The following is a 26,663-nucleotide window of genomic DNA, read 5'->3' on the forward strand; positions in this document are numbered from 1 at the left end:
GATCTCATTATCAAGCCATAAATGAACACTTCTGTTGCCCATCTGAAGAATAAACATTTAAAACACATGGGTGCCAACTGGGAGTCAGGGTAGAGTTTGGTTTGATATCATTGAGTCTATTAGTTGTTTCAGCTGAGCTCAGGACTGTTTTTAATTTGATCATTAGCTCATTACTCTCAATGTTCGAGAGAAATGCATAATAGTTCTATTGATCAAGGGAAAGCTTGAACTTCTACTGCTCCTTATAGATGGCTTGCAGAATTAATGATCTGTACTTTAAAAGTTTTATAATTAGCATGCAATTATTTTAGCTACGTCTGTTTCAATCTCTGCAATGAACTGAGAGATTTTGTATGGGACACAAAGAGCACATTGTTCGTAATGCATGTGATAAATTTCCATATGAGCTCAACTGTATAGACCACCAATGCTGAGCTCAAATGATCAGATGTTTCTGTAAATTTGAACTTCCAGAGGGGAAAACAGTTCTTTGATGTACAGGCATTTGGAAACTATTTTATATGCCTTGAAAACACATTGTTTTGAAGAACAAAAAGGAAATGCACATTACTGTTTGTCTCCTAGGAAACGATGAAGACGTCCAAGAAACAGACCGTATCGAAAACATGCTTCTAAACGCTGCATTGTGAGTCACAAACATCCTGCATCAGTTAATGCTAACTTACGTTCAGAAGGAAAAACAGTTTAGTTGTTTGTTTTCATCATCACGTTCTTTATGAGAAGAATATTATCACATACGTTTCAAAAGGAGGAGGCATGAAATCAGAAGACAAACCTCATCAATAACTAGAATTAAAAGATGAATCGCATGAAAACCATTTTAGAAACAGCTAAGGTCTGTAAGATTACACCCCACAATCAAAAGAAAAGTATGACTTTTTGCATAAAGAAAATGTGCAATGCAAAATATGTGCAATGCAAGGCAAAAATATCTTAATAGTAGTCCTAAAATAATTTTAATTTGGGTGCATTTAAATTGTCATTGAGTAAAGTAAAACAATCAAGATGTGTCCAGTTATGACAGGCAGTTTGTTTTATTTAAATCACTTTGGTCCCGTTTACCTTCCAAATGAAAGAATAAGTGTATGGTGTGAAATGCTCATAACGTCACATTTGAACAGAAATGAGGGCAGGAGCGGACATCAGTCCTTCTTCTGAGGCACAGCTGCCTTTACTAGTTGATATATGACACATGCAGTTCCTGAAAAGAGACACATGAATGATTAGTGATTAGAGTTTACTAACTCAAATACATATCCATGCTTGCTAAGACGTGTCAAGCATCACGGCAAATTATGCGGTTTGAACAAATTTGAATTTGCCACAGCTATACAGACATTGGGAGTGCGCTTTCAACTTGATCACCCAGAAGCCACACATAGGCCTGGTTTCACAGAAAGGATTAGGCCTTAGTTCAATTAGGACATTTAAGTAGCTTTTATAAACGTGCCTCAGGCTCTGTTTACACCTGGTATTAAGAGACATTTTGGTCGATCGATCACAAGTGGATGATGCTAAATACAGGTGTAAACGGGGTCTAAAACGTTTTGAGCTTGAGTCCACTTCCGGATGTCAGATAGCTTTCGTAGTGTGTGGTCGAACAGCCGCAAAAGACCGTCTACTCTCCTCTTACTGACCTAATGCCTAAACATTATGGGAAGAGCTCTAGACAGACGGGATTTAAACTTTGTCGGCTGAAGACCCAAGTTTGGTTTGAAGATGAAAAACGTACCAAGCTCAATGTTCTCTCTCCATTCCTGATGTCTAACACACACTCACAGCGTTCGGCTGGTCTTGAAGCTGCCAGTGCAGAAACTAAAGCTGATGCTCTCCGTGTGTTTTTCTGTTTTCTCCAGTCGTGTTCATATGTAAATTGCGCAAGCTTTTTTTGTCCATTAGATCGAAAGATCTAAAAAAAGTCCATGCATTCACCCGCCCATAGACCCTCCCCTCGAAGCAATCAAGATGAAAGTGGACAAAAGAGACAGATTTAAACACCAGGTGTAAACAGGAATGTGTCTCCCTCGTCTGTGATCGACCAAAACGCATCTTAATACCAGGTGTAAACAGGGCCTGAGAGATGTCATAGCAAGTTGCTTTCAGTTAAGACAGCTCAAACATGCATTATAGTCTGGGACTAGTCTCAAGCCTTGTCTGTAAAACTGGGCAATCATGTGTTAATACGCTCAATAACACACCCATCACTGTGAGACCCATAGTTGCACGGTAAAGAACAGTGTCACTGACTCCTCCCTTCAGATGAACTGGCATCCCATTAGCCTCCTAAACAAGAAACATAAATCCACATTTTTATAAGCACATATAAAAAACAAACAAGTGAACAACCAAAGCAAAAAGATCTGAGCGCTATTAAGTGAACACAGCCTTCAAGTAAATAAGTATTATGCATATATCTCATTTGGTCTAATTCAATTATACATAAAATATATACAGTATATCGCTGTCAGGGGTGAGAAAAAGTGACAACCATACCTGAAACAGCTTCTGCTTCTCTGGCACCTTATTCAGCAGCTGCCTGTGAACGCTTCTGGAGATCTGCCATCTGGAAACCTGCTGAAGAGTCTCATGGAGATAAAAAATACTAATAAAGTAACTTAAAAATGACAAATGTGATGCACATACAAATGTCATCAGAAACTATATTAAATATTGTACAAAATAAGTGTCTTGGCAATTAAGTGAACAATTAACTTAATGTGTGTGTGTGTGTGTGTGTGAAATATAAAGTGTAATATTGACGACAGTTCATAGACTCACTGCATGTGTACCATAAATAATGCATGTCAACTGAAGGAAACAATGATGAAACAAATGTTCTGATTCATGATTATTATTATTTTCTTCTCTGTTACAAACACTTGCATTTTTGGTGCTCCTAGGTCATCCGCCCGTATCGGTGTGACACAAAAACGTTCTTCCTTATTCTGAAACTTCGCTTCATTTATTTTACCAATACAATCAAGTTAAATCTCTTCGGGAGAACTTAAGTTGTTATCTTCCTCCTTTTATAAAATGCAATTGAAACTTTTCACTGAAAGACATGTTTCTTTTACTTATATTTTATACTTTATACTTATAATTCATTTTTTTTACATTTCTTTTTTTCTTTACTTTTTAATCACAAACATTTTTTTCTCAAGACTTTGCCTAGATTTGATGTCTTTCACACTGAGATTTCCCCTATTGTAAAATATCTTAAACTCATTGATAACAATAAGAACAATTTTCTTAAGAAATATGATCAGTTGTCTTACTAGTTGAGGGGCTTTGTTATTTGACTGTATTTTTTTCGGTCTTCTTCTTTTCCCTTTTCTTGGGATTTCATGTTATTTAAATGCAGTGCTGTATCTTTACTTGCAACAAACAAACAATGTGTAAATAAATAACTAACCGTCTTTCTTCCCTTTGGCCAATGACTTTTAATCATCTGGCGTTTTGGTGATTTTTAGAGGATGTTTGAAATTCACACAGGTGAATGACTTTTAGACAGTTTTTATGACCACTATACTCCAAAGTCCAAATAATATGTGTGAGACCGGTCGCTGTTTATGTTTACTTATATGAGCAGAAAGAGGAAATATAAAACCATATAAATATGTGCACTCAAATAGCAGCTCATTAATAAACACAGACACCATCTAAACAATTACAACAGCTATTATTTGGCTTATTTGAATTATAAAACATGATCATCATCACCTCCACCATCATAGTTTCATTGATTGTAGACGTGCAAAACGTCAAACTGCTCATGACTCCCGCGTTTCACTTCTTAAACTTCCTCAAACTCCTACATAAACAACCGTAACATTTGACGTGATAAAAAAGCTAACGCATGATGAATTATTTGAAAACCACCATACATTATTAAACTTAAACTAAATATTTGTAATAATTACCAGAATGTGTCGAAACATTTTCAGCGTCAATGACTGAACTCACACTCACGGGACAGAGAGAAACTGGTGTGACAGAGAAAGAGAGAGAGAGAGAGAGAGAGAGAGAGAGAGAGTCTCCATCTGCTGTTCAGGAGAGACACTGCTACGATTATTTTATCCGCGTCCGCAAACAGAAAACAAGTCACACTCCCAGAAAATTGTTTCCTCACTGACACACAATGGAAAAATAAAAATCATTAAGGGGAATGGAAATTAGCAGCTAGTTATTAGCAGCGCGTCATAGCCGGCGGGACAGTGAACACAACATCAATTTTGCATATCAGACATAAGATTCAGACAGACAGATAGACAGACAGACAGACAGACAGACAGACAGACAGACAGACAGACAGACAGACAGACAGATAGATATGATCTCATGCAAATGTGGATTTATTCATTACTTGTTTGTGGTGCAGTGGCTCATAAAGTCGTGTGCTTCATACAACATGTTTTTTATTTGGTGAATTTCTCATTTTTATATAGGCTATGCAGGAGCTGACAGACAGTTCAGTGCCCTCATTTACAGAGGTCATATGCTGTAAATGAAATTAAATGCTAATATTGATTATACGGATTTTGTGGGTCGCAGTTCTGTGCAGTGAGTATCCTTAACTAAACCTTTTCCCCACATGACCATCTCTCAGGACATGCTCATTAATTTAACACATCAATGCCAGCATTCATAACAGACAATTATTGATAAATAAATGATCAATAAACTGCTTCCAGGAGTGACACTTTTATCCAGTCTTTTTTTTTTAAAGCAACCAATATATTATTTAAAAATAGACCAGTGTTTAAAGTCAACGGACTTCTTTACACACAGTCCAATATACTTCCATAACTCAACATTTCCAAGTGAAACATTTCTTACAAGAATAAAATTAAATAGAAAGATTATGCAAACACGTTTTCCTTTAGAATAACGTGCACTCATGAATCGTTCGAGATAATATCAGGAATGTGCATTAAGAAAGTCAATGGGGTCCATTTTGATTTCTTGTTGACTTTTTCAATGCTTTTCCTCGTCTTACTGAATCATTTTATGGATAGTTCACCCAAAATGAAAATTCTGTCAAATAATTACTCACCCTCATGTCGTTCCAAACCCGTAAGACTTTCGTTCATCTTCAGAACACAAATGAAGATCTTTTTGATAAAATCTGAAAGCTTTCTGTCCCTCCATTGACAGCTTCGCAACTACCATTTTGGCGCTTAAAAAAGTTCATGAAGTGATCATAAAACGAATCCATATGTCCTATTTGGTTCTTGTTGAAGCTCAAACGTGCTGCGTAACACGAGAATGAATCTAATTGGTTCTTGCTGAAGCTCAAACTTGCTGCGTAACACGAGAATGAACCTCATTGATCTTGCTTAAGATCAAACGTTTTGCGTAATACAAGAATGAAACTGATTGGTTCTTGTTGAATATCAAACGTGCTGCGTAACACGAGAATGAATTTCATTGGTTCTTGTTGAATCTCAAACGTGCTGCGTAACACGAGAATGAACCTCATTGGTTCTTGCTGAAGCTCAAACGTGCTGCGTAACACGAGAATGAATTTCATTGGTTCTTGTTGAATCTCAAACGTGCTGCGTAACACGAGAATGAACCTCATTGGTTCCCGCACGTCAAGCGAACATGCTTGAGCTTGCATTTACAACAAATGATATGTGACTATGAATGAACTAAAGTCTTATGGGTTTGGAACAACATGATAGAGAATAAATGATGACAGAATTTTCATTTTTGGGTGGAGTATCCCTTTAAGGCCCATTTACACCAAGGACAATAACTATAGCAATACGGTTTTAAAAAATTGTTCTAAATGTAATAGAAAACAGATTTCAAACCACAACTATAACGATAACGGCACAGAAGAACAATATCGTTGGAATCATTTTCAAAACTATTTTTTTCTGCCTGATGAACCAAAAAAACTTTGACAGAAAATCAGAATCCATCTGACTTTGAGCATTTAAGCACACGGCAAAACTGCAGTGCATCCTTTAATAAATAGTTATATAGTTATAGTTCTTGGTGTGAATGGGCTTTTATTCTCAAAACACATCCAAAAAAATATATGGGTTTCTCTTCTTCTCACATGCTGCAACTTTTCATGTTCTGTAGGCTTATCATTTTGTTCTCAAAAGCATGACCTTTTTACTCTAACTTTCTTTACTGGCATCCAGGTTTCAGCAGTCTGTCTGTCTTAGCCTGTGAATGCATGTGTATACAAGCTGCCACACTACAGATCCCCTCTTTTTATTGGTGCGTTTGGATGCAGGGCAGGTGTAGAGACCCTTCTGTCAGGCATATTATGGAAAGCATCCGAAACAGCCTCAGCGCGGCTCTCGATTCACAAGGAGCACAAGATTCTCTGTGGATGAAAACAGGGAAAGTGAGCTTATGAGACAAAACTGCAATCATCTGAAAGCCACGACTTAGCCTACTGCATGGAAAGAATCAGTGTCAGATTCATGCTGCACTTTTTGAGCAGCCAAGTTCATGGATGGTGAAAATAAAGCGATTTTACGATCGTTTTCTGGGAATCTATCTCATGAGTGATGTCATCAGAGAGCTGCCAAAGCCTGTTATTACGCAAGGATGGATTAGAAAACGAACACTGTCAGTTTGGCTGCAATGAAAATGGAATTAATTGATTTAAAAAGCCCTCGATAGTGACACACAAAACAGCAAATACAAAAGCTTGTTGCTTTAAAGGAATAGTTCATCTAAAAATAAAAAGTTTGTCATCATTTAGGCTACTCACCCTCATGTCGCTCCAAACCCGTTTGACTTTCATTCTTCTGTGGCTAATATCGTCTAAATGAATCGAAAGCAGATTTGAATGAGATTTGAGAGCTTTTTTGGAGCTCGACAGCACCAGGCCTCATATGAAAAAGATCATTCTGGACCTTCTGCAAAACATCATGTAGGAAAGAAAGTCATACAACGTGAGGGTGAGTAAGTGATGACATAATTTCATTTAAGGCCAAACATAAATTAAGAGTCTTAAATTAGTTTATTTTTTATTTTATTTTATCTGTGTAGTTGAGATTGTATCCGGCAGAAGGACACGATCAGGATGTTAAACTTGACTCCAGATCTCCAGCTGTTGTTTCTTATTTCTCATAACCATGTCCTCTGGCTCCCAGATGGCCTGGATTAAACACTAAACTCTGATCGCACTGCAACTTCTCCAGAAGAAATAATTGAGAGATATCTAAAGAAATTACCCTTGTTTTCATTAAAGTGAAGGGCACTAGACTTCCCCTTTTCAAAGCAAGTAACAAATGTGTCCAAATCTTCATTATAGGAATGTTCTGGGTTCAATATTGTGAATTAATGTTGTTTAATGAAAAAGAAAGAAAATAATTTAGACTCCTCCCTCAGTTTGTATAAAGAAGCAAAAATGATGTGTACAGTAATGGACTTCTATGGGCGAAACATTCAGGAAAATTTGTGAATGTTTGTACTTATATTTATATTAAAGTGTTAGTTCACCCAAAAATGAAAATTATGTCATTATTTACTCACCTTCATGTTTTTCTAAACCCGTAAGACTTTCGTTCATCTACAGAACAGAAATGAAGATCTTTTTGATGAAATCTGAGAGCTTTCTCCATTGACAGCTACGCTACTATCACTTTCAAGCCCCAGAAAGGTTGTAAAGACATGATTTAAGTAATCCATGTGACTCAAGTTGTTAAACCTCAATTTTATCAAGTGATGAAATTAATAAGTAATTAATGACAGAATTTTCATTTTTAGGTGACCTAAACCTTTAATTGTTCCTTACAAAAAATGTGTGTGTATTATTAATCATTAAATTGATTCAGAATATGTTACTAAATTGCAAGAAAGCAAAAGACATTGATATAATTTTTACGAGTAATATCAAATTCCTTCACTGTCCTTCACAAAAATAGGTCAATCAGGATTATAAGTTTATCCACTGAACATGCTTTACTAAAATCAATATTGTTTAAAATGTTATTCACACATTATGGAGGTTTCCTGACCTTGGTCCAGTACCCCCGACAATATATATACAGCATGATAGAAATAAATAATATTTCCACCCCATCTTCTCCCTAGCATTTCCTATCAAATATCAATATTTTAATAATCAATAAAAATGACTTAAAAGCCCAAACTATAAAATAAAAAAAGAATGTTTCTATGTGTTCTGAAAAGAAAATTTATTAAGTGGAATCACAAAAATTCATTCAGTGACATTTAATACATTTCATTCCCCCTGGAAACCTCCACAAGCTGTTTTACAAAATAAAACATTAGTGAAATGCTAAATGGAAAAATAAATATTAAAAGAAAAAAAACAAGGTGAAGTGTTAGTCAAAATGTGCTTTAGCACAAAAAACAACAACACGCGTGCAAAGATCAGTCACTTTTCCATTTGTATGACATCCAACCATAGATGTCTGTACATAAAGGCTGATTTAAATATAGAACATAGAATATTTACAATATTGCAATAATGTTTCTTAATCCAGAAATGGAGGCCCCAGTGCCAATGATTGCCTTGTTTTACATTGCAACATTTCTGTTCATTCAGTTCTGTAGTGCTTCGATTAATTTCCAGTGCCACATTAACATGAGCCAATCTCAGCTCTTTCCTCCCCCTCCAGCTGCAGAGCTGCAAACTGACGATTTCCTCAGTTCAATTTTCATAGACTGGCTTTCAGAGCGTGACGTCGTGGACAGGCCTAAGACCGCTTTCCCTGTTTTCATACCTTTTGACATGGGGATTCGTGTTGCTGTGGAGCGAGATGACTGCACATCCGTTCCATGCTGAAAAAAGCAAAGGGAAATATGAGATCACATTTTACAGGGTTTTTTTTCTTTTCTTCATTTTTTATTAACCATGTCTTTGTCATAATTTAAAAAGTGCATTTTGTATTTGTATTTATGCAGGTTAACTTTCAGTTTCTAAAAAAAAATATTTTAAAAAGCTGAAATTAAAATGAATTCAAAATAAAATTATATAGTTCAAATAAATATATAGTTTTATAATAAAATAAAATAAAACAGGGTGGTCATTCACAATAGTAGAAATGTATCCTGTATTAAGTCTAAGTATGTCTTATTTTTTTAATTATTCTAATTTCTAATTCTAATATTTGCAAAGGCAATATTGTATTATGCTAACAACTTTTCATTTCAATTGGTGCTTGATTTAGTAGGTTTTCCTAGGCAAGGATATGAAGGTTAGCTTAGTTCTGGTCACACATAATTCAGTTTTATAACAGGTTAAACATGAGGGGAATGGTCAGTTGGTGCCACTATTTAAAGGATTTTCTTGACAAGCTTTTTTTGGTGACAAACATGTCAGAACATTCCAGTGTTGGTTAGCGATAAAGAAATACCTTGAAAGAGAGCTATCTAGGGAGCAGACACCCCCTGATATCATTTTGAAACATTTCAGAAGCAACTGAAATATAGAAGATTGAATATGATCATTTTGTTTTTAGGGACACAAAATCACAGAGTATTAATTGTTAAATGACTATTCTTGTCATTTGATGACATATACTGTTTGCAGGGCCTAAAACTAACTTTTTGCCACACCTGCCAATGGCCGGTGACTTGAAAATGTATAGGCTATAAATATTTTTTACCGCCCATGAAAATGTTTTTGCAAAAACAGGCAGTAATGACACCAACATTTTAGATACCAGTGAAAATTCACAATTTGATACCACAGCTTAAACTACCAGGCTAACTTGTATGAATTTAAAACATTATTAAAGACAAGTACAGTCAGTAATAAAATAAGGACAAATCAAATTACAAGCAAAAGAACAAATTAATACAGTATAACAAATATACAAATGAAATAAACAGTGCTTTTCAGGTTTTTCAGGTAGTTTTCAGGTACAGAAATGTAATTAAGTAAGCAAATATAAAATAACACTGCATAGTCTTCACTGTATAAATTAAAAGTCCTTGATAACTATTTAATTAACATTAAAGACAGACTGTCACTTCACTAAGAGTGAGATCTAATATACTGATACTGTACACGTGTTTACTTTCTCTGTTTACGTTCACTTAAGACATTAGTGACTGTTTACTAGGACACTCACTATTTTTTGACATAATTTTATGTGAATTTGTCCACTCAAGTGCAAGAAGACTTAAAAGAGAGCTCAGTTCAGAATTCGCACGATGTCTGAAACGCGCTTTTTGGGCTAACTTTCCATACATTGCGCGAGTAACGAAATTAGCTCCCTTTCGCGTCTTCTTGCGCTTGAATATTTAAATTGTCAAGGCTTAAACTTCCATGGCGATAAAGCACTGGACCGCCAACTGTCCCGAGCGTCGTTCACGTTCATGCATTGTTAGAATTCATAAAAATTTTACTGGCCAATTGGCGAGTGACGCCGTTTCATATACTCGCCAACGTAGATTTTTACTCGTATTTGGCACTTGGCGAGTGTTAATTCTAGGCCCTGCATATATGCACACTCACTTTTCATTCCGCATCTTCTAAAATCCAAACAGAGGGACAACGTAATAAATCTGGTACTCACCACAGATTGAGTAGACCTGGTTGGGGCCGAGGTGATGGGGGTTATTGTGATGCTGCTGGTCACCTTGCCTTGGATCATGTTCCCGATATTAGCAGACGTCTGTCTGGGAGAGCGCAGAACCGTCCCCGTTGACATCTCCTTGCTGTCTGAGCTCACACCATTAGGCCAAACCGTCACTGTGCCGCTTCTGTCATCCTGAGGTTTCTTGAACCCAGGTGACCCCAGGTGGATATGGATCTTGTTGTCCTCCGTGGTTATAATATTGGAGTTGTATTTCCGGATGGGCGTTGGAACTGTCTGCTTTTCAGGGGTCAACTTGAACACGGCTCTGCCCATGGTCATCTCATGGGGTTCTGGGGAGATGGATGCCTGAGAGACCGGAGTTGCGCTAACGGTTATGATGGACAGAGGAGAAGTAGGATGCTCTGAGAAGGAGCCTTTACCTTTCTCTGGAGATTTAGCTCTGGAGATGGCCGTTATAGTGACTGGAGACTTTGTTCGTTCAGCTGGCCCTTCGTTGGCCTTGGACTTGGGCAACATAGAAGTAGGAACGATTGTTATGCGTGGTTTCTGGAGCCCAAGAGTCGGGATGATGGTGGTACTTGAGAAGAAGTCCTCAGCACGTGGACTGGTGATCTCCAACGTGGCAGTGTTGCTCTGATGGTCTGGAGTCACCTTAATATGGAGGGGTTGACCGGATTTCCGAGACATGGTTAGTTCTGGTGATGACCGTGATGTTGTTCCATTGACCTGCTGGGATGATGAAACATCCTGAATGACAGTAACTGCTTCTTTCTTCTTCATCCAAGGGTTCCAAGACTTTCTCATCCCCAATTCTGCCGCTGCCGGTGGGTAACGGTCCAACACAGTCGGTTTCTTGAGGCTTTTCTGCCTCAGATTACTCATGATGTGATTTTCCTCTAGAACAGACTTTTGGATGAACACAGCTGGAGTCTCATCTTCGATGTGTTCATTGATGTCTGCGTCGGTCTGCACTGCAGTGGAAGCAAGAGGAACGTCCACAATCCTCCTCCCGTTCATGCTGGGTCTAAGGGCACGGCTGTAACGCTTAGTAGCTTCCAACTCTTTGGTTAGTTTGAGAACTTCTTGATTCATGTCTTTCTTTTTATCCTCCTCTTCAATGAACCTCTGCTGGAGAACCGTGTAGTCTACCTGAATCTGAGATAGCTGATCCTCCTTGTTCATGAGCTCATGAATCTTCTCCTTTAGAGCTTGGACATCGGCCTGAAGATCCCTCGTTTTGGCCTCCTCCATTTTGCAGCGTAGTCTTAGCTCAGATTCTTGGCTTATCAACTCTCCTTTTTCTATGGCTTTGTTCTTGGTGATCTGCATCTTCATTTCCTCGAGGAGCTGGGAAAGAGCGTTGGCTTTGTCTTGTTCGGTTCTGAACTTCTTCTCAAGCATGTCATACTCATCCTCTGTCTTCAATAAATCGCCCTCCACAACCTCAAGCTGTTTAAGACGGTTCCTGAGTCTCTCAATCTCCATCGTGAGCTCCTTAATCTTGTTGTCCTCATCAGGATATCCAACTTTGTCCACAATAGCTCTGTTTATTGTAGATTTCCACTCAGCTTTCTCTTGCACCTCCATTTTACTTTGCATCTGACATACCTTTACGCTGAGATCCTTTCGTTTCTCTTCTACACTTGCAAGTTCAGACTTCAGATCATCTTTTTCCTTGGTAAGAGCAGACACTTTCATCTCCATTTCAGACTTCAGTTTAAGAAGCTTCTTACTTTCCTCAATCAGCTTTTCCGTGACCTCCATGACTTTGCATTGCTCAGCTTTAAACAGTTTGCTCATTTCTTCACTTTTCTGCTCCTCCTGTTTGATCCGCTCTGCCATGTTCTTCCTCTCATCCATTAGGATCACTGTGAATGACTTTAGTTTCGTCAAGTCGTCCTTTAAACCCATCTCAGTCTTTTCAAGCCTCGATTCTGAGCACTCAAGCTCTTTGATGTGGTTTTTAACTGTTTCTAGCTCACACGCCAAGCTCTTTGTCAAAGTTCTTTCTTTCTCCAGGTTGGTGTGAAGCTGAGCACATTCAGATTTGCTCACATTGAAAGCTCCCTCCAGTTTCTCCAGGTCCACCATCCTCTTCTGCAGCTTTTCAACCTCTAGTTTCAGCTCACGACTGTGATTCTCCTCATCCTGAAGCCTCCTCTTTAGCTCCTTGCACAGTGCTTCTGTTTTTGTGATCTCCTCATCCTTGCCTTCCATTTCCAGAACTCTCTTCCGAAGGTTTTCCAGTTCGGCCATTAGACTCGAATTCCCGCACTCCCCTCTGCTTATTTTGTCCCGCAGGTCCTGGAGGTCCTCCTCAGACTTTTGCAGTGTACGATTGGTCTCCTCCAACTCCTCAATCCTCCGTGACAAGCTGGCCAGCTTCAGACGCAGCTGTCGACTTTCCGACTCCTGTTTAGCCAGTTTGGCGGTCATCTCCTCATGTTCCTGTGAATATTTGGAGGTCTTATGTTCTAGGTCGAACTCCAGCCTTTGGATCCTCTGGCTGTCTTCTTTAGCTTTGCTGTTGATGATATCCAAATGCTGCTCTCTTTCATGGAGCTTCTTGCTGAGATCCTGAAACTTCTGTTTTTGCTGGTCAATCTGTTCAATGTGAAGCTGCCTTTCATCCACCAGCATCAGGGCAAATGATTTCAACTTAACCAACTCCTCCTGAACTTTCTCAAGACGTTTGCTGTGATCCTTGTCCTTGCGAGCCTGGTAGGCCTTCTCTTGCTCCAATAGTCTCTTGAGTCTGGTGGAAACAAAAAGAGATTAAGTTATTAATTCTCATTCAGAATAAAGGTCAAACTTTACAGTCACTCTCATGGTCCCTCTCAGAGTCACACAATTGAAAATTAAACACATTGCACATTTTAAACAACATTACTGAGCAATATTAATATATATTATGATAAATAAACAAAAAATGGAATATATATATATATATATACATACAATTTTCATATTCATATGAATATTTAGAATAGATATTATGACATTAACTTTTCACAGTATAACAGTATGTAATGATGATGTCAGATCCAGTGTTTCTGCTATTTTTGTCATATTGCCTTATTGGAATTGAACGAATAAACTCAGCATTAGAGCTGTACAGATTTGAAGTAGAAGTCAAGCAGTAGAACAAGTTATAAGAACAAGGAGCAGTGTCTGAATGCCTCGGTGATTGCCTCTGACAGTAGTTACTGAACATTTCATGCTTGCATGATCACAGGATCGAAACACAGCTCGCGAACAGCTTGGCACGTCAACAGGAAAAAGTTCCCACCTGGCAAAAATTCTACTAGGACATCAAAACAGTGGAATTTGTGCCAACAAGGGCACTTGAAGAAAAGTCTATGATGCTGGTGAATGTTTACACTGATATAGCTCTGCGGGAGTCTCCCTGTCGAGAGGAACTTGTCCTTTGCGAAATAAGTGCACAGAGTTTGCAGCATATTTCCTTCATAATTCTATGATCTAATTTCCTTATTGAGAATTTTACAGCAGTTATACACTATAACATATCCTAACAGACCCATGAATGAATACTGTCAGTCTATTTGCATACACTTCAAATTGTTTTCAAACTCACCATCTAATGCAGCTGAGGAGTCCAGGTGGGTCCATGCCTAACATGTTTTGAAGTGCACAGCTTTTGTTACTCTGCTCAAAGCATCCTTAAACGGTTCTCCGAATTAGCCATCACATTCCAACCATGTCATGAGCGCAGTGAAAGGTGAATGTTGTGTGAAACGGCAGTGCCCCACTTGCTGGTGATATCATCCCTCTAACATAGATCTGGTCTGCCCTTGTATGGGCAAAGGAGGCGGAGTCATCTGAGAGCTTTTCATGCAGTCTTTTCTCAGCTTTCCTCTCTTATTCTTTCCCCCGCCCCCCCACCCCCCCCCCCCCCCCCCCGAGACTGAAGTCAGGATATTGTTTTAGGAAACAGACAATTAGAGCTGTGGTCAATGCACTAAATCCCCTGTATCATTTCAAGGGTTCCCTTTCCATTTCATATAAACTATTAAATGACCCAATTACTTCCTTTCTCACATGCAACCAAGCATTCCCATGGGAACAGACAACAATGCAAGGGAAAAGTTTTGCTCTGTAAGAGAACAATGTCGCACTCTCTTGGTTCAGATGAAGCCCTGTCACTCAGAAATGTGATGATAAATAGTTAAATAAATAAACAGAAATGCCAGATTGTTTAATGTTTTTGAAATAAGTCTATTCTTCTCACCAAGGCTGCATTTATTTAATCAGAAATAGGACTACATTGTCATATTGTAAAACATATTATTACAATTTAAACTATAACTTTTCTATTTGAATATATTTATTGATGATGATTTCTGAAGAATCATGTGACACTGAAGACTGGAGTAATAATGCTGAAAATTCAGCTTTGATCACAGGAATAAATCATACTTCAAAATATATTAAAATAGAAAACAGTTCTTTTAAATTGTAATAATATTTCAGAATATTAGTGTTTTTACTGTATTTTTGATCAAATAAAGGCAACCTAGGTGAGAATATATATTTTGTATATATATATATATATATATATATAAAAATTATTTAAAAGAAACATGTTCAGTGTAAATAAATAAAAATGAAAAGGTCACTGCTCAGCCAATATTATTTGGAAAAAAGGTTGAATCATTTAATTATTGCAGGAAGTTTACTGATATAGTGGGTCGTTTCTCTGATATTGGCAAAGGTTTAAGATGACAGCTGGGAAATTCTTCAGAAATCATCAGATCCACTGTAAAATGTGCAGCGAGAGACTAATAAATCATAAATCATGTGGATGGTGATAGAATGACATCATTATCTGGTGTCTAGAACAAATGTGCTTGCGATTTAAATTACAGCCTGAATATCAAGAGCACATGAAACTTCCAGATGTAGTTTTAATTGGTGATGTTTGCTAATGCAGCTAAAGTCTGAAACTTTGATGTTTAACTCCAGACATAAATGATGTGCTATTACTTTTCTAGGTGATCAGACTTATAATTTTTACCTGGCGAATGATAAAACAGGTGAAAAAAAATCCCCTAGACTTACAATGACAGAGGACCTAAGGCCATATTAACAGACAAAACTATCAGAGTCTTGAGGTGGGCCTACATAAAGGAATATGAAACAGTTTTGATTTCATGCTGACTTCATGAAAACAACAAACTTGTTGAGGGTAAAATCGTTAGCGTCTGTCTTGCACTGACCTATATGCCAATCAAAGAACAAAACTAGTTGTCCTCTTCAGATTACAGTCTTTTTTTTTTTTTGAATGTGGGAGTTTAGGAGGAAAACCAGCAAGTGTAAATGTCATGTGAAAGAGAGAGAGGTAATTTGAGGAGGAAGGGCATTACGGATGCTTCTAGACGCAGTTTTATTTTCCTGGCGGGATTCCCCGCCATCGCCCCGCGTTCAGTCCCAGGTGGCGTGGTGCTGCAGTGACTTCACCTGCTATGAATCTTTGAAATGAGAGAATTATGGAGGAATGTGCAAACACACGGGCTGGAGATGAGCGTGATAAGTGGAGGGAATGGGTGTGACTGAACGGTGCCAATGCAATAAACTAGAGCAAAGAAATAAGTTGTTTTTTTTTCTGATGGTGCATCACACAAATGAATTCTGTTTTAAAATGCAGTACAATTATTATATATATAAACAAAAGATTAGGAAATTAAAGATACATTTATAGTCTTTTCGCAGCACCTTAGAGTCCAAACAAATGTTAATTTGGGGTTAATAGAGCATATTTCAATTTAATTCAGTTCAAAAGATTTGATGAGTTTCATTAAGAAGTTTTGAGCAAAATATCGTGTGCTCCTCAAGTTCAGGGTGGTAAACGGGAAGTGAGGCATGGGACCGTGACAGTGGTCGACCACTATAGGGGTCTTATCAGAATATGAAGGATCTCATTGTATCTGCCTGGAATTGTTTGGATTTTGCGGTTATGAGTCACCTGATTTTCCATTGATAAATATATTGTTTAATAAATCATTTCTAAAAAAAGTTTTAAAGTTTGGGGTTGATTCTTTTTAAAGTTTAAAGTAAAAACGTTTTCTTTTCTTTTTTGCTTACAATTTAAAATAGCTCTTTTTTAATCTTTTCTATGTGAATATATGTTAAACTGTAATTTATTCCTGTGATCAAAGCTGAATTTTCAGCATCATTACTCCAGTCTTCAGTGTCACATGATCCTTCAGAAATCACTCTAATATGATGATTTGCTGCACAAGAAACATTTCTGATTATTATTCATGTTGAAAACAGATTCATATTTTTGTGATAATTTTTTTTTCTAAATTCTTTTACAAACAGAAAGTTCAAAAGAACAGCATTTATTTGAAATAGAAAGCTTTTGTAACATTATAAATGTTTTTACTGTCACTTTTGATTAATTTAATCCATCCTTGCGGAATAAAAGTATTATTTTCTTTCAAGAAAAATGAATATATTCGCTGACCTCATGACCCCAGACTTTTGAATGGAAGTATAGTTCAACATACAGTACCGGAGCTGTTGTTAATATTTAATGGGTGCAATATCTGCAATTATATTATTTGATAAAATAATACTTTTTGTGTGTCTGTAAGTCAAGCTCACTGATTTTGCCAGGAAAGACATGTTCCTGGATCAACATTCCTGTTCAAAACTCTAACCCTACCCATAACTTATCGCTAAAATCAGAGGGAACTGATGGTGAATAACACTGATGTAGAAGCACCTAACCCTGGTTGTAAGCCTAAACTTGACATAAACTGTAAACTTGTCCCTCAAATCTGATTGGTTGATTGGAACGTTCTTCCAGGATTAAAAAAGATGTTGATCCAGGAACATGTTATACTAATTGAAATCATGTTCACCGTGTGGGTAACTGCAACAACATCTCTATAGGTGGAAAAATGCAGGTCTCATGCAGGAAAAATGCAGCAAAAGCCTACACTGTAAAAACGACAGTGTCTTTGTCCACCATGAAACAGTGATTTCAAAAGAGTGAACCAGGATAATCAAAGAGAAAAAAAAAAAACAAGTAGGACAAAACTTCATGGTATCCATCAGAAACTGACTTTCAGATTTTTATAATATTCCCACATTACTCATATAGAAAACTTTGAGCGGAAACGTACTTAATGTACAATTTCTTTATAATATACTCCTTTATTTGAGAAGCTGCTCTCATCCCTTTAATATGTGCTTCCAGAAAAGCTCTTGACCCGTGGAGATCCCCATGTTGTCATTTATGTTCTTTTGAGTCTATTCATGTCCATATATAGCTCAGATGCTCCTGGTCTAATGACTGGAGCTCTACAGGGCCTCAATCTGCCCGTTTCACATTCTCAGAAGAACACCACGCTAACGACAGGCCTTTTTGATGCCGTCACCCCTTCGTTCGCTGCTATAAGGCCCTTTGTTTGATTTAGGACAGCCTGTGGTCACCAATACAATCATGTGCAATTCATAGCTTTGATGCCACGTGGTTGTAGTCTCTTTCAAACGAGGCTACAAATTACAATGACAAATTACATTATGAATTGACCATTTCAGAGCAGAGTTATTATCATTAACTACTAGCCCCCGTATAAAAAATTAACCAATCAATTTTTTTTACTTTATGAGCACATTTGACTGAAAATCCCACTGTTGACAGACATCTGATTCATTCCTACGGGATGTTGTGTAAAGCTCGTGTCGTCTCCTCACCTCTCTCTCTCCTGCTCCAGCAAGTTGGTGAAATCATCGCTTTTGTTCATGAAGTCGATGTGTTTGTGCTTTTCTCTGTCCAGTTCGGTGACGGTGCGCCGGTGGCATTTCTCTGCTAAGAGCAACTGCTCTAACATACGCCTGTACGTGTCACGCTGCTTCTCCTCCAAACGGTCCAGCTATAAAAACAATGATTATCATCACCAATTGCACTAGCACAACAATATGCCATAATCTGCACTGCATTTGACATTTGATGCATTTTGGCAGACGCTTTTATTCAAAGTGACTTGCATTGCATTTAATGTTCTTTAGATAAATTCAGGTTTGAATGGTTTAGAGATGAATAAGGCAGTGTTCCTCACCTCTATCATAGGTATCTCATACACATCGTCTCTAATCATGTTGCTGCTGGTCATCAGACTGTCTCTCTGCAGAGCTTGAAGAGGTTTGACTGGAAGCGCAGATCCGTAATGAGCCTCCAGAACCTCGGGCCGTGTTCTCTCAGACTGCAGCATGTGGATAATGTCTTCACGGGCCTAAAATGATGGAATCATTGCATCACTGTGGTACCATGGTACTTTGATGTGTACCATGGTACTGGATGTTTATCAAATTACTCCAAACAAACATGACCTATGCACCTTTGTGAAATGAACTATCTTCAATGATAAAAAAATAAATAAAATGTGTGTGCAAACTGTTCTATTCTGACTGTACACCAGAAGGGGGAGCTCTCTGCTTTTACAAAACCAGAACACTAACACAAGCTTTGGCTGTGTTCACTATACTGTATACTAGAGTTTGTATACTGCGTGCAGCATGCACATTTTCTACATGCACAAAATATACAAATTACCTAGACTACCATTCAAAAGTTTGGGGCCTGTAACTTTTTTTTATCTTTCTAAAATAAGTCTTTTACGCTCATCTAGGTTGCGTTTATGTGATAAAAAATACAGTAAGAACAGTAATATTGTGAAATATTATTCAAATTTAAAATAACTGTTTTCTATGTGAATACCGGTATATGTTAAAATGTAATTTATTCCTGTGATCAAAGCTGAATTTTCAGCATCATTACTCCAGTCTTCAGTGTCACATGATCCTTCAGAAATAATTCTAATATGATGATTTGCTGCTCAAGAAACATTTCTGATTATTATCCATGTTGAAAACTTTTTCATCTTTTTATGGAAGCTGTGATACATTTTTTTCAGGATTCTTTGATGAATGATTTTGTATAATTTTAAATGTCTTCTTTACTGTCACTTTTGATCAATTTAATGCGTCATTACAGAATAAAAGTATTAATTTCTTTCTTTCAAAAAAAATCTGACCACAAACTTTTGAAAGGTAGTGTATCTCATTTGCCAAAAAAGAGCAGTACACAACCAGAGCATACTGTATTTACCCTGGTACCCAGACGTAACATAACCATGGTACTTATACAGTAATTTCTGTCAAAATACTTTTTGTTGTTAGTGCTTTTAAATCATATTCATATGGAATCTCCTCCAGTGTAAAAAGCTTCAGAATATTATTTAATTCCTTTGTGAATGATGATGCAAGTACACAGTAAAAAAAAAAATAAGATTATTGAATTATGTTTTACAAGAAAATATATTGTAGACTTTCTACTTCAAAACTTCACGTTTAATTCAATTTGTTAAATGCTGTTTCTTTGAAATTATTTGTGAAATTTTCAAGCAGTTTCTGAGTTAAAATTGTTACAAAGTAAATCCTACACCATTTTTTTTTCCAGTGTACCAGGTTACCGCACTTTTACTGTAGTAATAATGGTATTTTGGCAGAAACTTACTATGGTAAACACACAACGAATGGCAACACGCAGTCACATTTCACCTGAACTTCTCCCTCCATGACCCCCAGCAGATGAACGAGATCTTCTTTGGAGAGGTCAATCAGTCCATCTCTCCTCAGCTGCATCTCACCAGTCTTCTGAGGCTTTTTCAATGTCCCACAAACAACAACCTTCTCCTCGTTGCTCTCTTTCTCCTCCTGAGCTTTGGGTTTCTTCCTCATCAGCTCCTGTTTGCTTCCCTCTTTCTCAACGTTGTGTATTCTAGTGAGCGGCTCAAGTGGTCTGTTCTCTGGCCCCTCCATATCGCTGGTCCTGGACCTCATCTTCACCTGCATGTGCAAACAAAGACATCAGACTGCAAACTTCAACCTCACCTGCAAAGTATTACTACGTTGATTACTTTTAAATCGCGGTTGAAAACACATCTATTTAGACAAGCTTTTAACACGTAGCTTCCGTCCCGATTTTATGTACACTTATGTTTTTATATATTGTTGTTTATTGATGTTTTTACTGGAAAGCGCCTTGTGCACATTTTGGCTGTTGTAAGGCGCTCTACAAATAAAATTGGATTGATTGATTGATCAGCCACAGATACACCTGAGACAATCTCCTGAGAATATCACAATGTTACAACAATAAAACAGCTAATATCTTTCAGCATCAGCATCCGTTTTTTGCAGCCATTCTAAATGTATATTATAGGATTTACTTGGACATGCCATTTCCAAGTTTTATGGTAATTTATGCAAGACACTAAAGGCAAAACCATTGTTTTTTATGCACTGGTCAATTTAGAGATTTTGGGCTATTTGACTTTTCATAACATCTTGTTTCAGACTAGTGAAAAGAAACATCGAAATACACTTTAAAGTGTTTCTTTTATTGCCTTGTATCTATTTGCATCTGTATATTTCAATTACAGTACATATATTTAAATATTTAAAGGCCACAAGCCTTTTCTGAGTCAGAAATCTCAACTTTAGATAAACCAAACTTTTATTCCTGTCTATATTCTGCAGGTTTTTACAGAGGGGTTTGTTATGTTGCTTTTTACTTATTAAAAGACATCCAAAATCCCCTCTGTAAAACCCTTTAACTCTATCATATTTTGAACCTGGCTTTATCCAATGTTCAGATTTCTGTTCTGGATGAGTGCATATTTAATTAGATAAATCCTTATCTTACTTTAACATTATAGAAATCTTGTAATTTAAAAAAAAGTTAAATGAATAAAAGGTGTTAAGATTTTATGCAACAATTGTTTGAAGTAAAAGCAATCCCTTTTCTACAGAAGACTCTCATATCTAATGTCTGCAGTCTCAAGCTCTGAGCCAAATCTTAATATTTTAATGTGTAGTTTGCCCTTGTAGCTAATCAGCAACAGCCTCATTTCTCATGTTCCCATGTGCAGATTTAAGAGGGGGATTTTCCTGAGAGAGAGAGAGAGAGAGAGAGAGAGAGAGAGAGAGAGAGAGAGAGAGAGAGAGAGAGAGAGAGAGAGAGAGAGAGAGAGAGAGAGAGAGAGAGAGAGAGAGAGAGAGAGAGAGAGAGAGAGGGGTTATGACCGCTGAGCTCAACTATGACATCAGGACTTTTGATAAACTGTGTACACGCTGCCTCCCGTATGATCTCACACCCAGCCTATCAGGCCCGATCCAGCACTGCCCTCAGAGAGCCTCTGAGAGATCGACACTCAAATCACACACATCACTCAGGATCCATGTTTCCTTCACAACCGCATCTGGATAAAAAGGCTGTGGACTCTCAGAAGATCATAGCTTTTAATGAAGCTTATTATTAAAACAAGATGTTCTCCATGTTGAATTCTGCAGTAGGTCATAAAGGGCCCCATTTGAGCGTTTGAGCTATGAGAAACTAATCTAATCTGACTGGAGCTTTTTCAAACTACAATTGTTCATTTAGCTCTTTTATCCAAAGATACTTACAAACAAGATAATGACATTTTATAACCAGTCAGAACTATTCTGACTGTTCTGCATATATAGTAGCTTTTAACCTTATTACATGTGAAATATTACACAGTACATATTACAATAAATAAACATATTTTGTAGACAGATAGACACATATACATTTATATACTATTTTTTATATACATACATGTATATACATACATACACACAAACATATACATATATATTAACAGTTTTAAATAAGAAATATTATTAGATAATTTATTGCTTTTTTAGATTTCACAATTATATAATTTATAAATATATTATTTATTATATGTAATATTATTATTAGGACAGACAGACAGACAGACAGACAGACAGACAGACAGACAGACAGACAGACAGACAGACAGACAGACAGACAGACAGATAGATAGATAGATAGATAGATAGATAGATAGATAGATAGATAGATAGATAGATAGATAGATAGATAGATAGATAGATAGATAGATAGATAGATAGATAGAATGACAGAACGATAGACAGACAAACAGATGAAACAAGCAAGTAACCAAAGACGGGAAAACCCTGGCAGATAAATTGTTCCAGTAGCCTAAGTATTTGTGTTATTAATAGCAGCGTGTTGCGCAGTTGCGGCCATGGGAGTGTTTTCATTTTGATCTTGACTTTGATTTGTTGTGCTTCTGTTGTGACATTCGATCACTGCCCAAAATAGCAATAACAACACTTGTATACACACACACAATCATCGTGTCCTCTATGTTAAAATCCCCCCAAAAAAACATACAGAAACTGTTGACAGACGGATACCGTCTCAAACTGCAATTTACATGAGAGTTCAATCTATTGCAGTTTCTCAAAACCCTCAAAGTTCTAACTTGAGACGTGTATTTTTAGCTTTGATTATGCCTGAGAGTTTCGGGGTGACCTTAGCTCTGTTATTATTGGAGACGGAGGCAGCTGTGAGACATAAATGAGAGTTGGTCTTATATTTACACTGAGAATATGCACCTCGCTCCCCGGGCGCTCCACGCAGCTGCTCCTTGCTGAAATTAAGCGGTATTTATAGAGACACACTTGTTCACAGGAGACACCAGAAACACTCACACTTCATCCACCAATCAGAACAAGGCTGTTTAACTTCTCAGCTATCGGTTTTGTTACATGCATGTCTCCAGGGAAATTGAAATGCCCGAATGCCGTGAATGAGTGGCGGTTACTCGCAGCTCCTGTGGCTGTGATAATGAATTCCTCAGATTCTCGGGGTATTTTCAGCGGAGGTGGACAAGCATCGGTGGCATGTCATTTATATTTAGGAATGGATACTGGAGCTCGATGCACACGGACACACACTCAAACACTGGCACATTCTGTGTTGGCATAACAGTACGGCTAATCTGGGAGCGCAAAAACTGATTCATGCCAACCATGCATATGTATTTTTCACAAAATCAAAAAATTATTAAAACACAAAATTCTATGAATCTATTACAAAAATAAAAAAGCACTATAGAATTGAAAAACAAATGTTTTCGAATACGTTTTTATTTTTTATTTTGGTTTCATCAGATTCACTTCAAACTTCCAAGAACCTGAGATTAACATTTATTTTAGTGTTTCTATTATTCATGTGTGATGTTTTCTTAGATTTTAGGTTTGTTTATACATCCATCCATCCATCCATCCATCCATCCATCCATCCATCCATCCATCCATCCATCCATCCATCCATCTATCTATCTATCTATCTATCTATCTATCTATCTATCTATCTATCTATCTATCTATCTATCTATCTATCTATCTATCTATCTATCTATCTATCTATCTATCTATCTATCTGTCATTCTATCTATCTATCTATAACTATCTATCTGTCATTCTATCCTTCTGTCATTCTATCCTTCTATCTATCTATCTATCTATCTATCTATCTATCTATCTATCTATCTATCTATCTATCTATCTATCTATCTAATCACAAAAAAGTTAATAGATATTTTTCACAAGGTATTACAGACCTCCTTGGATTCAACCACTAATAACCTTCAACCTCAACTATAACCAGTGTTAAACAACATAAAGGCTGGTGGTAACAGTTGTCTAAATATTTTCTCACACATCTTCCACCACACAGAGAGACAGACCTGAACCCACACACAGACAGTTCGTGAGGAAAACGTCTGTTTCAAAAGTTTGTTTCAAGGCTGGAGAATTGTGACTAAATAAGGGCAGAGAAACTCTCACATTGACGCATCTGTCTGGCACAAACTGAAGCGCTGCATTTGTGTTGATCATATGATTGCCAAAATTAAGCTCATCATATGGTTATTACTTTAACACAGCAGGCACACAGAGCTATTTGTAACTGCCCTAAGTATATTTATGTGTATGTTATTGAAGTATTTACCTTGCTTTATTTTCAGAAAATGTCAGAGATAATCCCTGAAAATGTATTAACTAGGGGTGTAAAAATATATCGTGTCACAATATATCACAATACAAAAATATGTATCGTGGATAGTGTAAATATGCATTGTGTATAGTTCATCCAAAATAAAAATTACTGTGTGAGAAAAAAGTTTTCAGAGTTTTAGTGTCAGTAGCAACTACATTAAACTACTATATAATGTTGAATATGATGTATAATAATGCAATGGGGGAATATTTGTGGTATTTGTAATATTCCTGATAATGCCAAATGTCTGATGTTACCAGTAAAAAGTGTCCTACATTATTTTAAATATATCTAGTCAGTGAAAGAGTGCAAGCATATTCGTCTAAATTAATTATTTTCAGCTTCAGAATTATGAATATTTTTATTCTGGTGTCACTACTGTCGTGTGCATTGGGTTATCAGCACTAAAGTTCAAGCCTATTAATTTACAACCGCAATGTAAAACCAAATTTAGCATTTTAATCAACAGTAATTTTGTGATCAAATAAGCCATGAGCAGATTCTGCACAATACGCTGTATTTCATATAACATGATGACTTACGAGTTGAGTGTTTGGCTAAATCTGCCCAGATTTGTCTTACACCACAAACTTCCCCAGCAAAGCAACACGCCAAATTGGCTAGTGATTTGACAGCGTTTACCCGTCGCCACAGTTGATTTTTACAGATTTTTACCCGTCACAGTTGGCGGGTGTTCATTTCATACCCTGATCACAAAAATATCGTAACGTGATATACATCGAATCATGACATGAGAGTATCGTTACACCTATATTATTGACCCATATGAACCCATTTGAGAAAAAAAAACTGCTAAGTGCAGTAAAACAAAATAAACTTCTATTAAAGATAGTCTCTGAAAACAAGTCTTAATATTGTATGCAATGCAAAATATGTTTTGAAGATTTTGGGATGTTTGAACTGGAAAATTCGACTAAAATACTTAAAATCAAGTATTGATTAATTAAAGTCAGCATGAAACTGAAGTTGCAATAGCCTTTTCTTCCCTATTGTGATGTTATCAGAGTGAAACGGCTTCTGGAACCAGAACAAATGTAGGCGGGACTTGATTTTGTCCATGTGGAATTGATCGATCGGATGATTGTGGTTTGCTATTGGTGGATCTCATGTGAGTGACAGGTTGCCCGCCCTCGCGCCAGTAAACACGTCGTCAGAGATTTTTAGATATTTTAACTGCAAAAATGATACTAAAATACTTGTTAAGAGTAGGATTCTACTTGCTGTATGCATAATATAATTGTCAAATTTCCATCTATTTTTATTGCTCCAAGGGAAAACACAAAGACAAAGTTCATACTGAAATGAGCATAGCAGAATGCAATTTCACCAAAACCAAAGCATTGTCCTCTGTAATGAGAAACCCTCCTTACAGCTTCAGTCATTCTCTCATCAGAAACACAACACAACCTACAACATTTTCAGTGCTTTGGACGAAACACTTCCTGTGACGGCACAAGCTCTGACCATCTGCCATTTCCTACTGTATCATCCTGTAACGTGAGCTTCTAAAAATACCCATATCACAAGTGCACACCAGCTATTTGTGCCTGGATGCAAAGTAAAAATCATCAAATAAAAAATTCACCCTATTTACTGCCTTCTATTGAAGGTCTACTACAGCCTTAATGTAATAAATGTAACCTGATGTCACCCAACATGGCAAGGAGAGAGAGTGTGCGAAAAAGATATATAAAGAGAGGACACTGGGAGGTTTTAGAGTGCATATAAAAATAGGAATCATATATCCAAGTTTAAAATAGCACCTGATGAAATATGTGGAGTCGCGTTTTAGGTAAGTGTTCAACAGGACTCTCATACTGTACTTTACGCAGTTCTACTGCACTGAAAATTGCCTCTTTTCTCGTCTGTTTCACCTGTGCCTATTTAATTTACATTTTCTCACAGTCCTAAACACCATGTCAGAGGTAAAATACAGTCAGTCAGTCATTAACGCAAAACAAAAACAGATAGGATGAACAAAACCCCCATCTTTATACAATTATGATTGTGGAATGTAGCGGTTGATCAATCAGAATCAGGTAGAGAGCTGTGGAATATATAACTTTCTGTGGAAGATGCAGACTGTAATTCCAAGTTTATTGTGATGGGGTCGAAATAAGTTCAGT

At 37.0% G+C, this 26,663-nt stretch overlaps 2 protein-coding genes across 4 annotated transcripts in view; both read right to left on the reverse strand.

Moving 5' to 3' along the window:
* Positions 1-1,031: 1,031 nt before the first annotated feature.
* Positions 1,032-3,979, reverse strand: LOC130077949 (cytochrome c oxidase subunit 7A2, mitochondrial). Its single transcript, XM_056243387.1, has 4 exons — positions 3,942-3,979; positions 2,515-2,604; positions 2,220-2,304; positions 1,032-1,222 (listed from the first exon to the last, which is right to left on the reverse strand). The coding sequence occupies exons 1-4, from the start codon at positions 3,957-3,959 to the stop codon at positions 1,164-1,166; spliced, it is 252 nt and encodes an 83-aa protein (XP_056099362.1). The 5' UTR covers positions 3,960-3,979; the 3' UTR covers positions 1,032-1,163.
* A 4,195-nt stretch (positions 3,980-8,174) lies between these two features.
* Positions 8,175-26,663, reverse strand: part of LOC130077938 (filamin-A-interacting protein 1) — a 31,496-nt gene continuing 13,007 nt past the window's right edge. For 2 of the 3 annotated variants that reach the window (XM_056243372.1, XM_056243373.1), the window contains exons 3-7: positions 20,157-20,444; positions 18,656-18,829; positions 18,291-18,469; positions 10,542-13,320; positions 8,175-8,799 (exon numbers count right to left, since the gene is read on the reverse strand). In XM_056243372.1, coding sequence (XP_056099347.1) covers positions 8,614-8,799; positions 10,542-13,320; positions 18,291-18,469; positions 18,656-18,829; positions 20,157-20,438 — 3,600 coding nt within the window. In that variant the 5' untranslated portion in view covers positions 20,439-20,444 and the 3' untranslated portion in view covers positions 8,175-8,613. Of the gene's footprint in view, positions 8,800-9,374; positions 9,440-10,541; positions 13,321-18,290; positions 18,470-18,655; positions 18,830-20,156; positions 20,445-26,663 lie in introns of all 3 variants that reach the window. The other variant, XM_056243374.1, reaches the window with a different exon arrangement.

Source organism: Rhinichthys klamathensis, unplaced genomic scaffold, assembly GCF_029890125.1.
Source record: "Rhinichthys klamathensis goyatoka isolate OS25496 unplaced genomic scaffold, OSU_Roscu_1.1 h1tg000787l_1, whole genome shotgun sequence".
Classification (NCBI taxonomy): Eukaryota; Metazoa; Chordata; class Actinopteri; order Cypriniformes; family Leuciscidae; genus Rhinichthys; species Rhinichthys klamathensis.

What these genes read in the sequence shown, in the direction of transcription:
- LOC130077949 (XM_056243387.1), bottom strand. An exon ending in AGAAGCAGAAGCTGTTTCAG is followed by an intron (nt 2,305 to 2,514) that starts GTATGGTTGTCA and finishes TTTCTTGTTTAG; the next exon opens with GAGGCTAATGGGATGCCAGT. An exon ending in TATGGGTCTCACAGTGATGG is followed by an intron (nt 1,223 to 2,219) that starts GTGTGTTATTGA and finishes GTCTCTTTTCAG; the next exon opens with GAACTGCATGTGTCATATAT.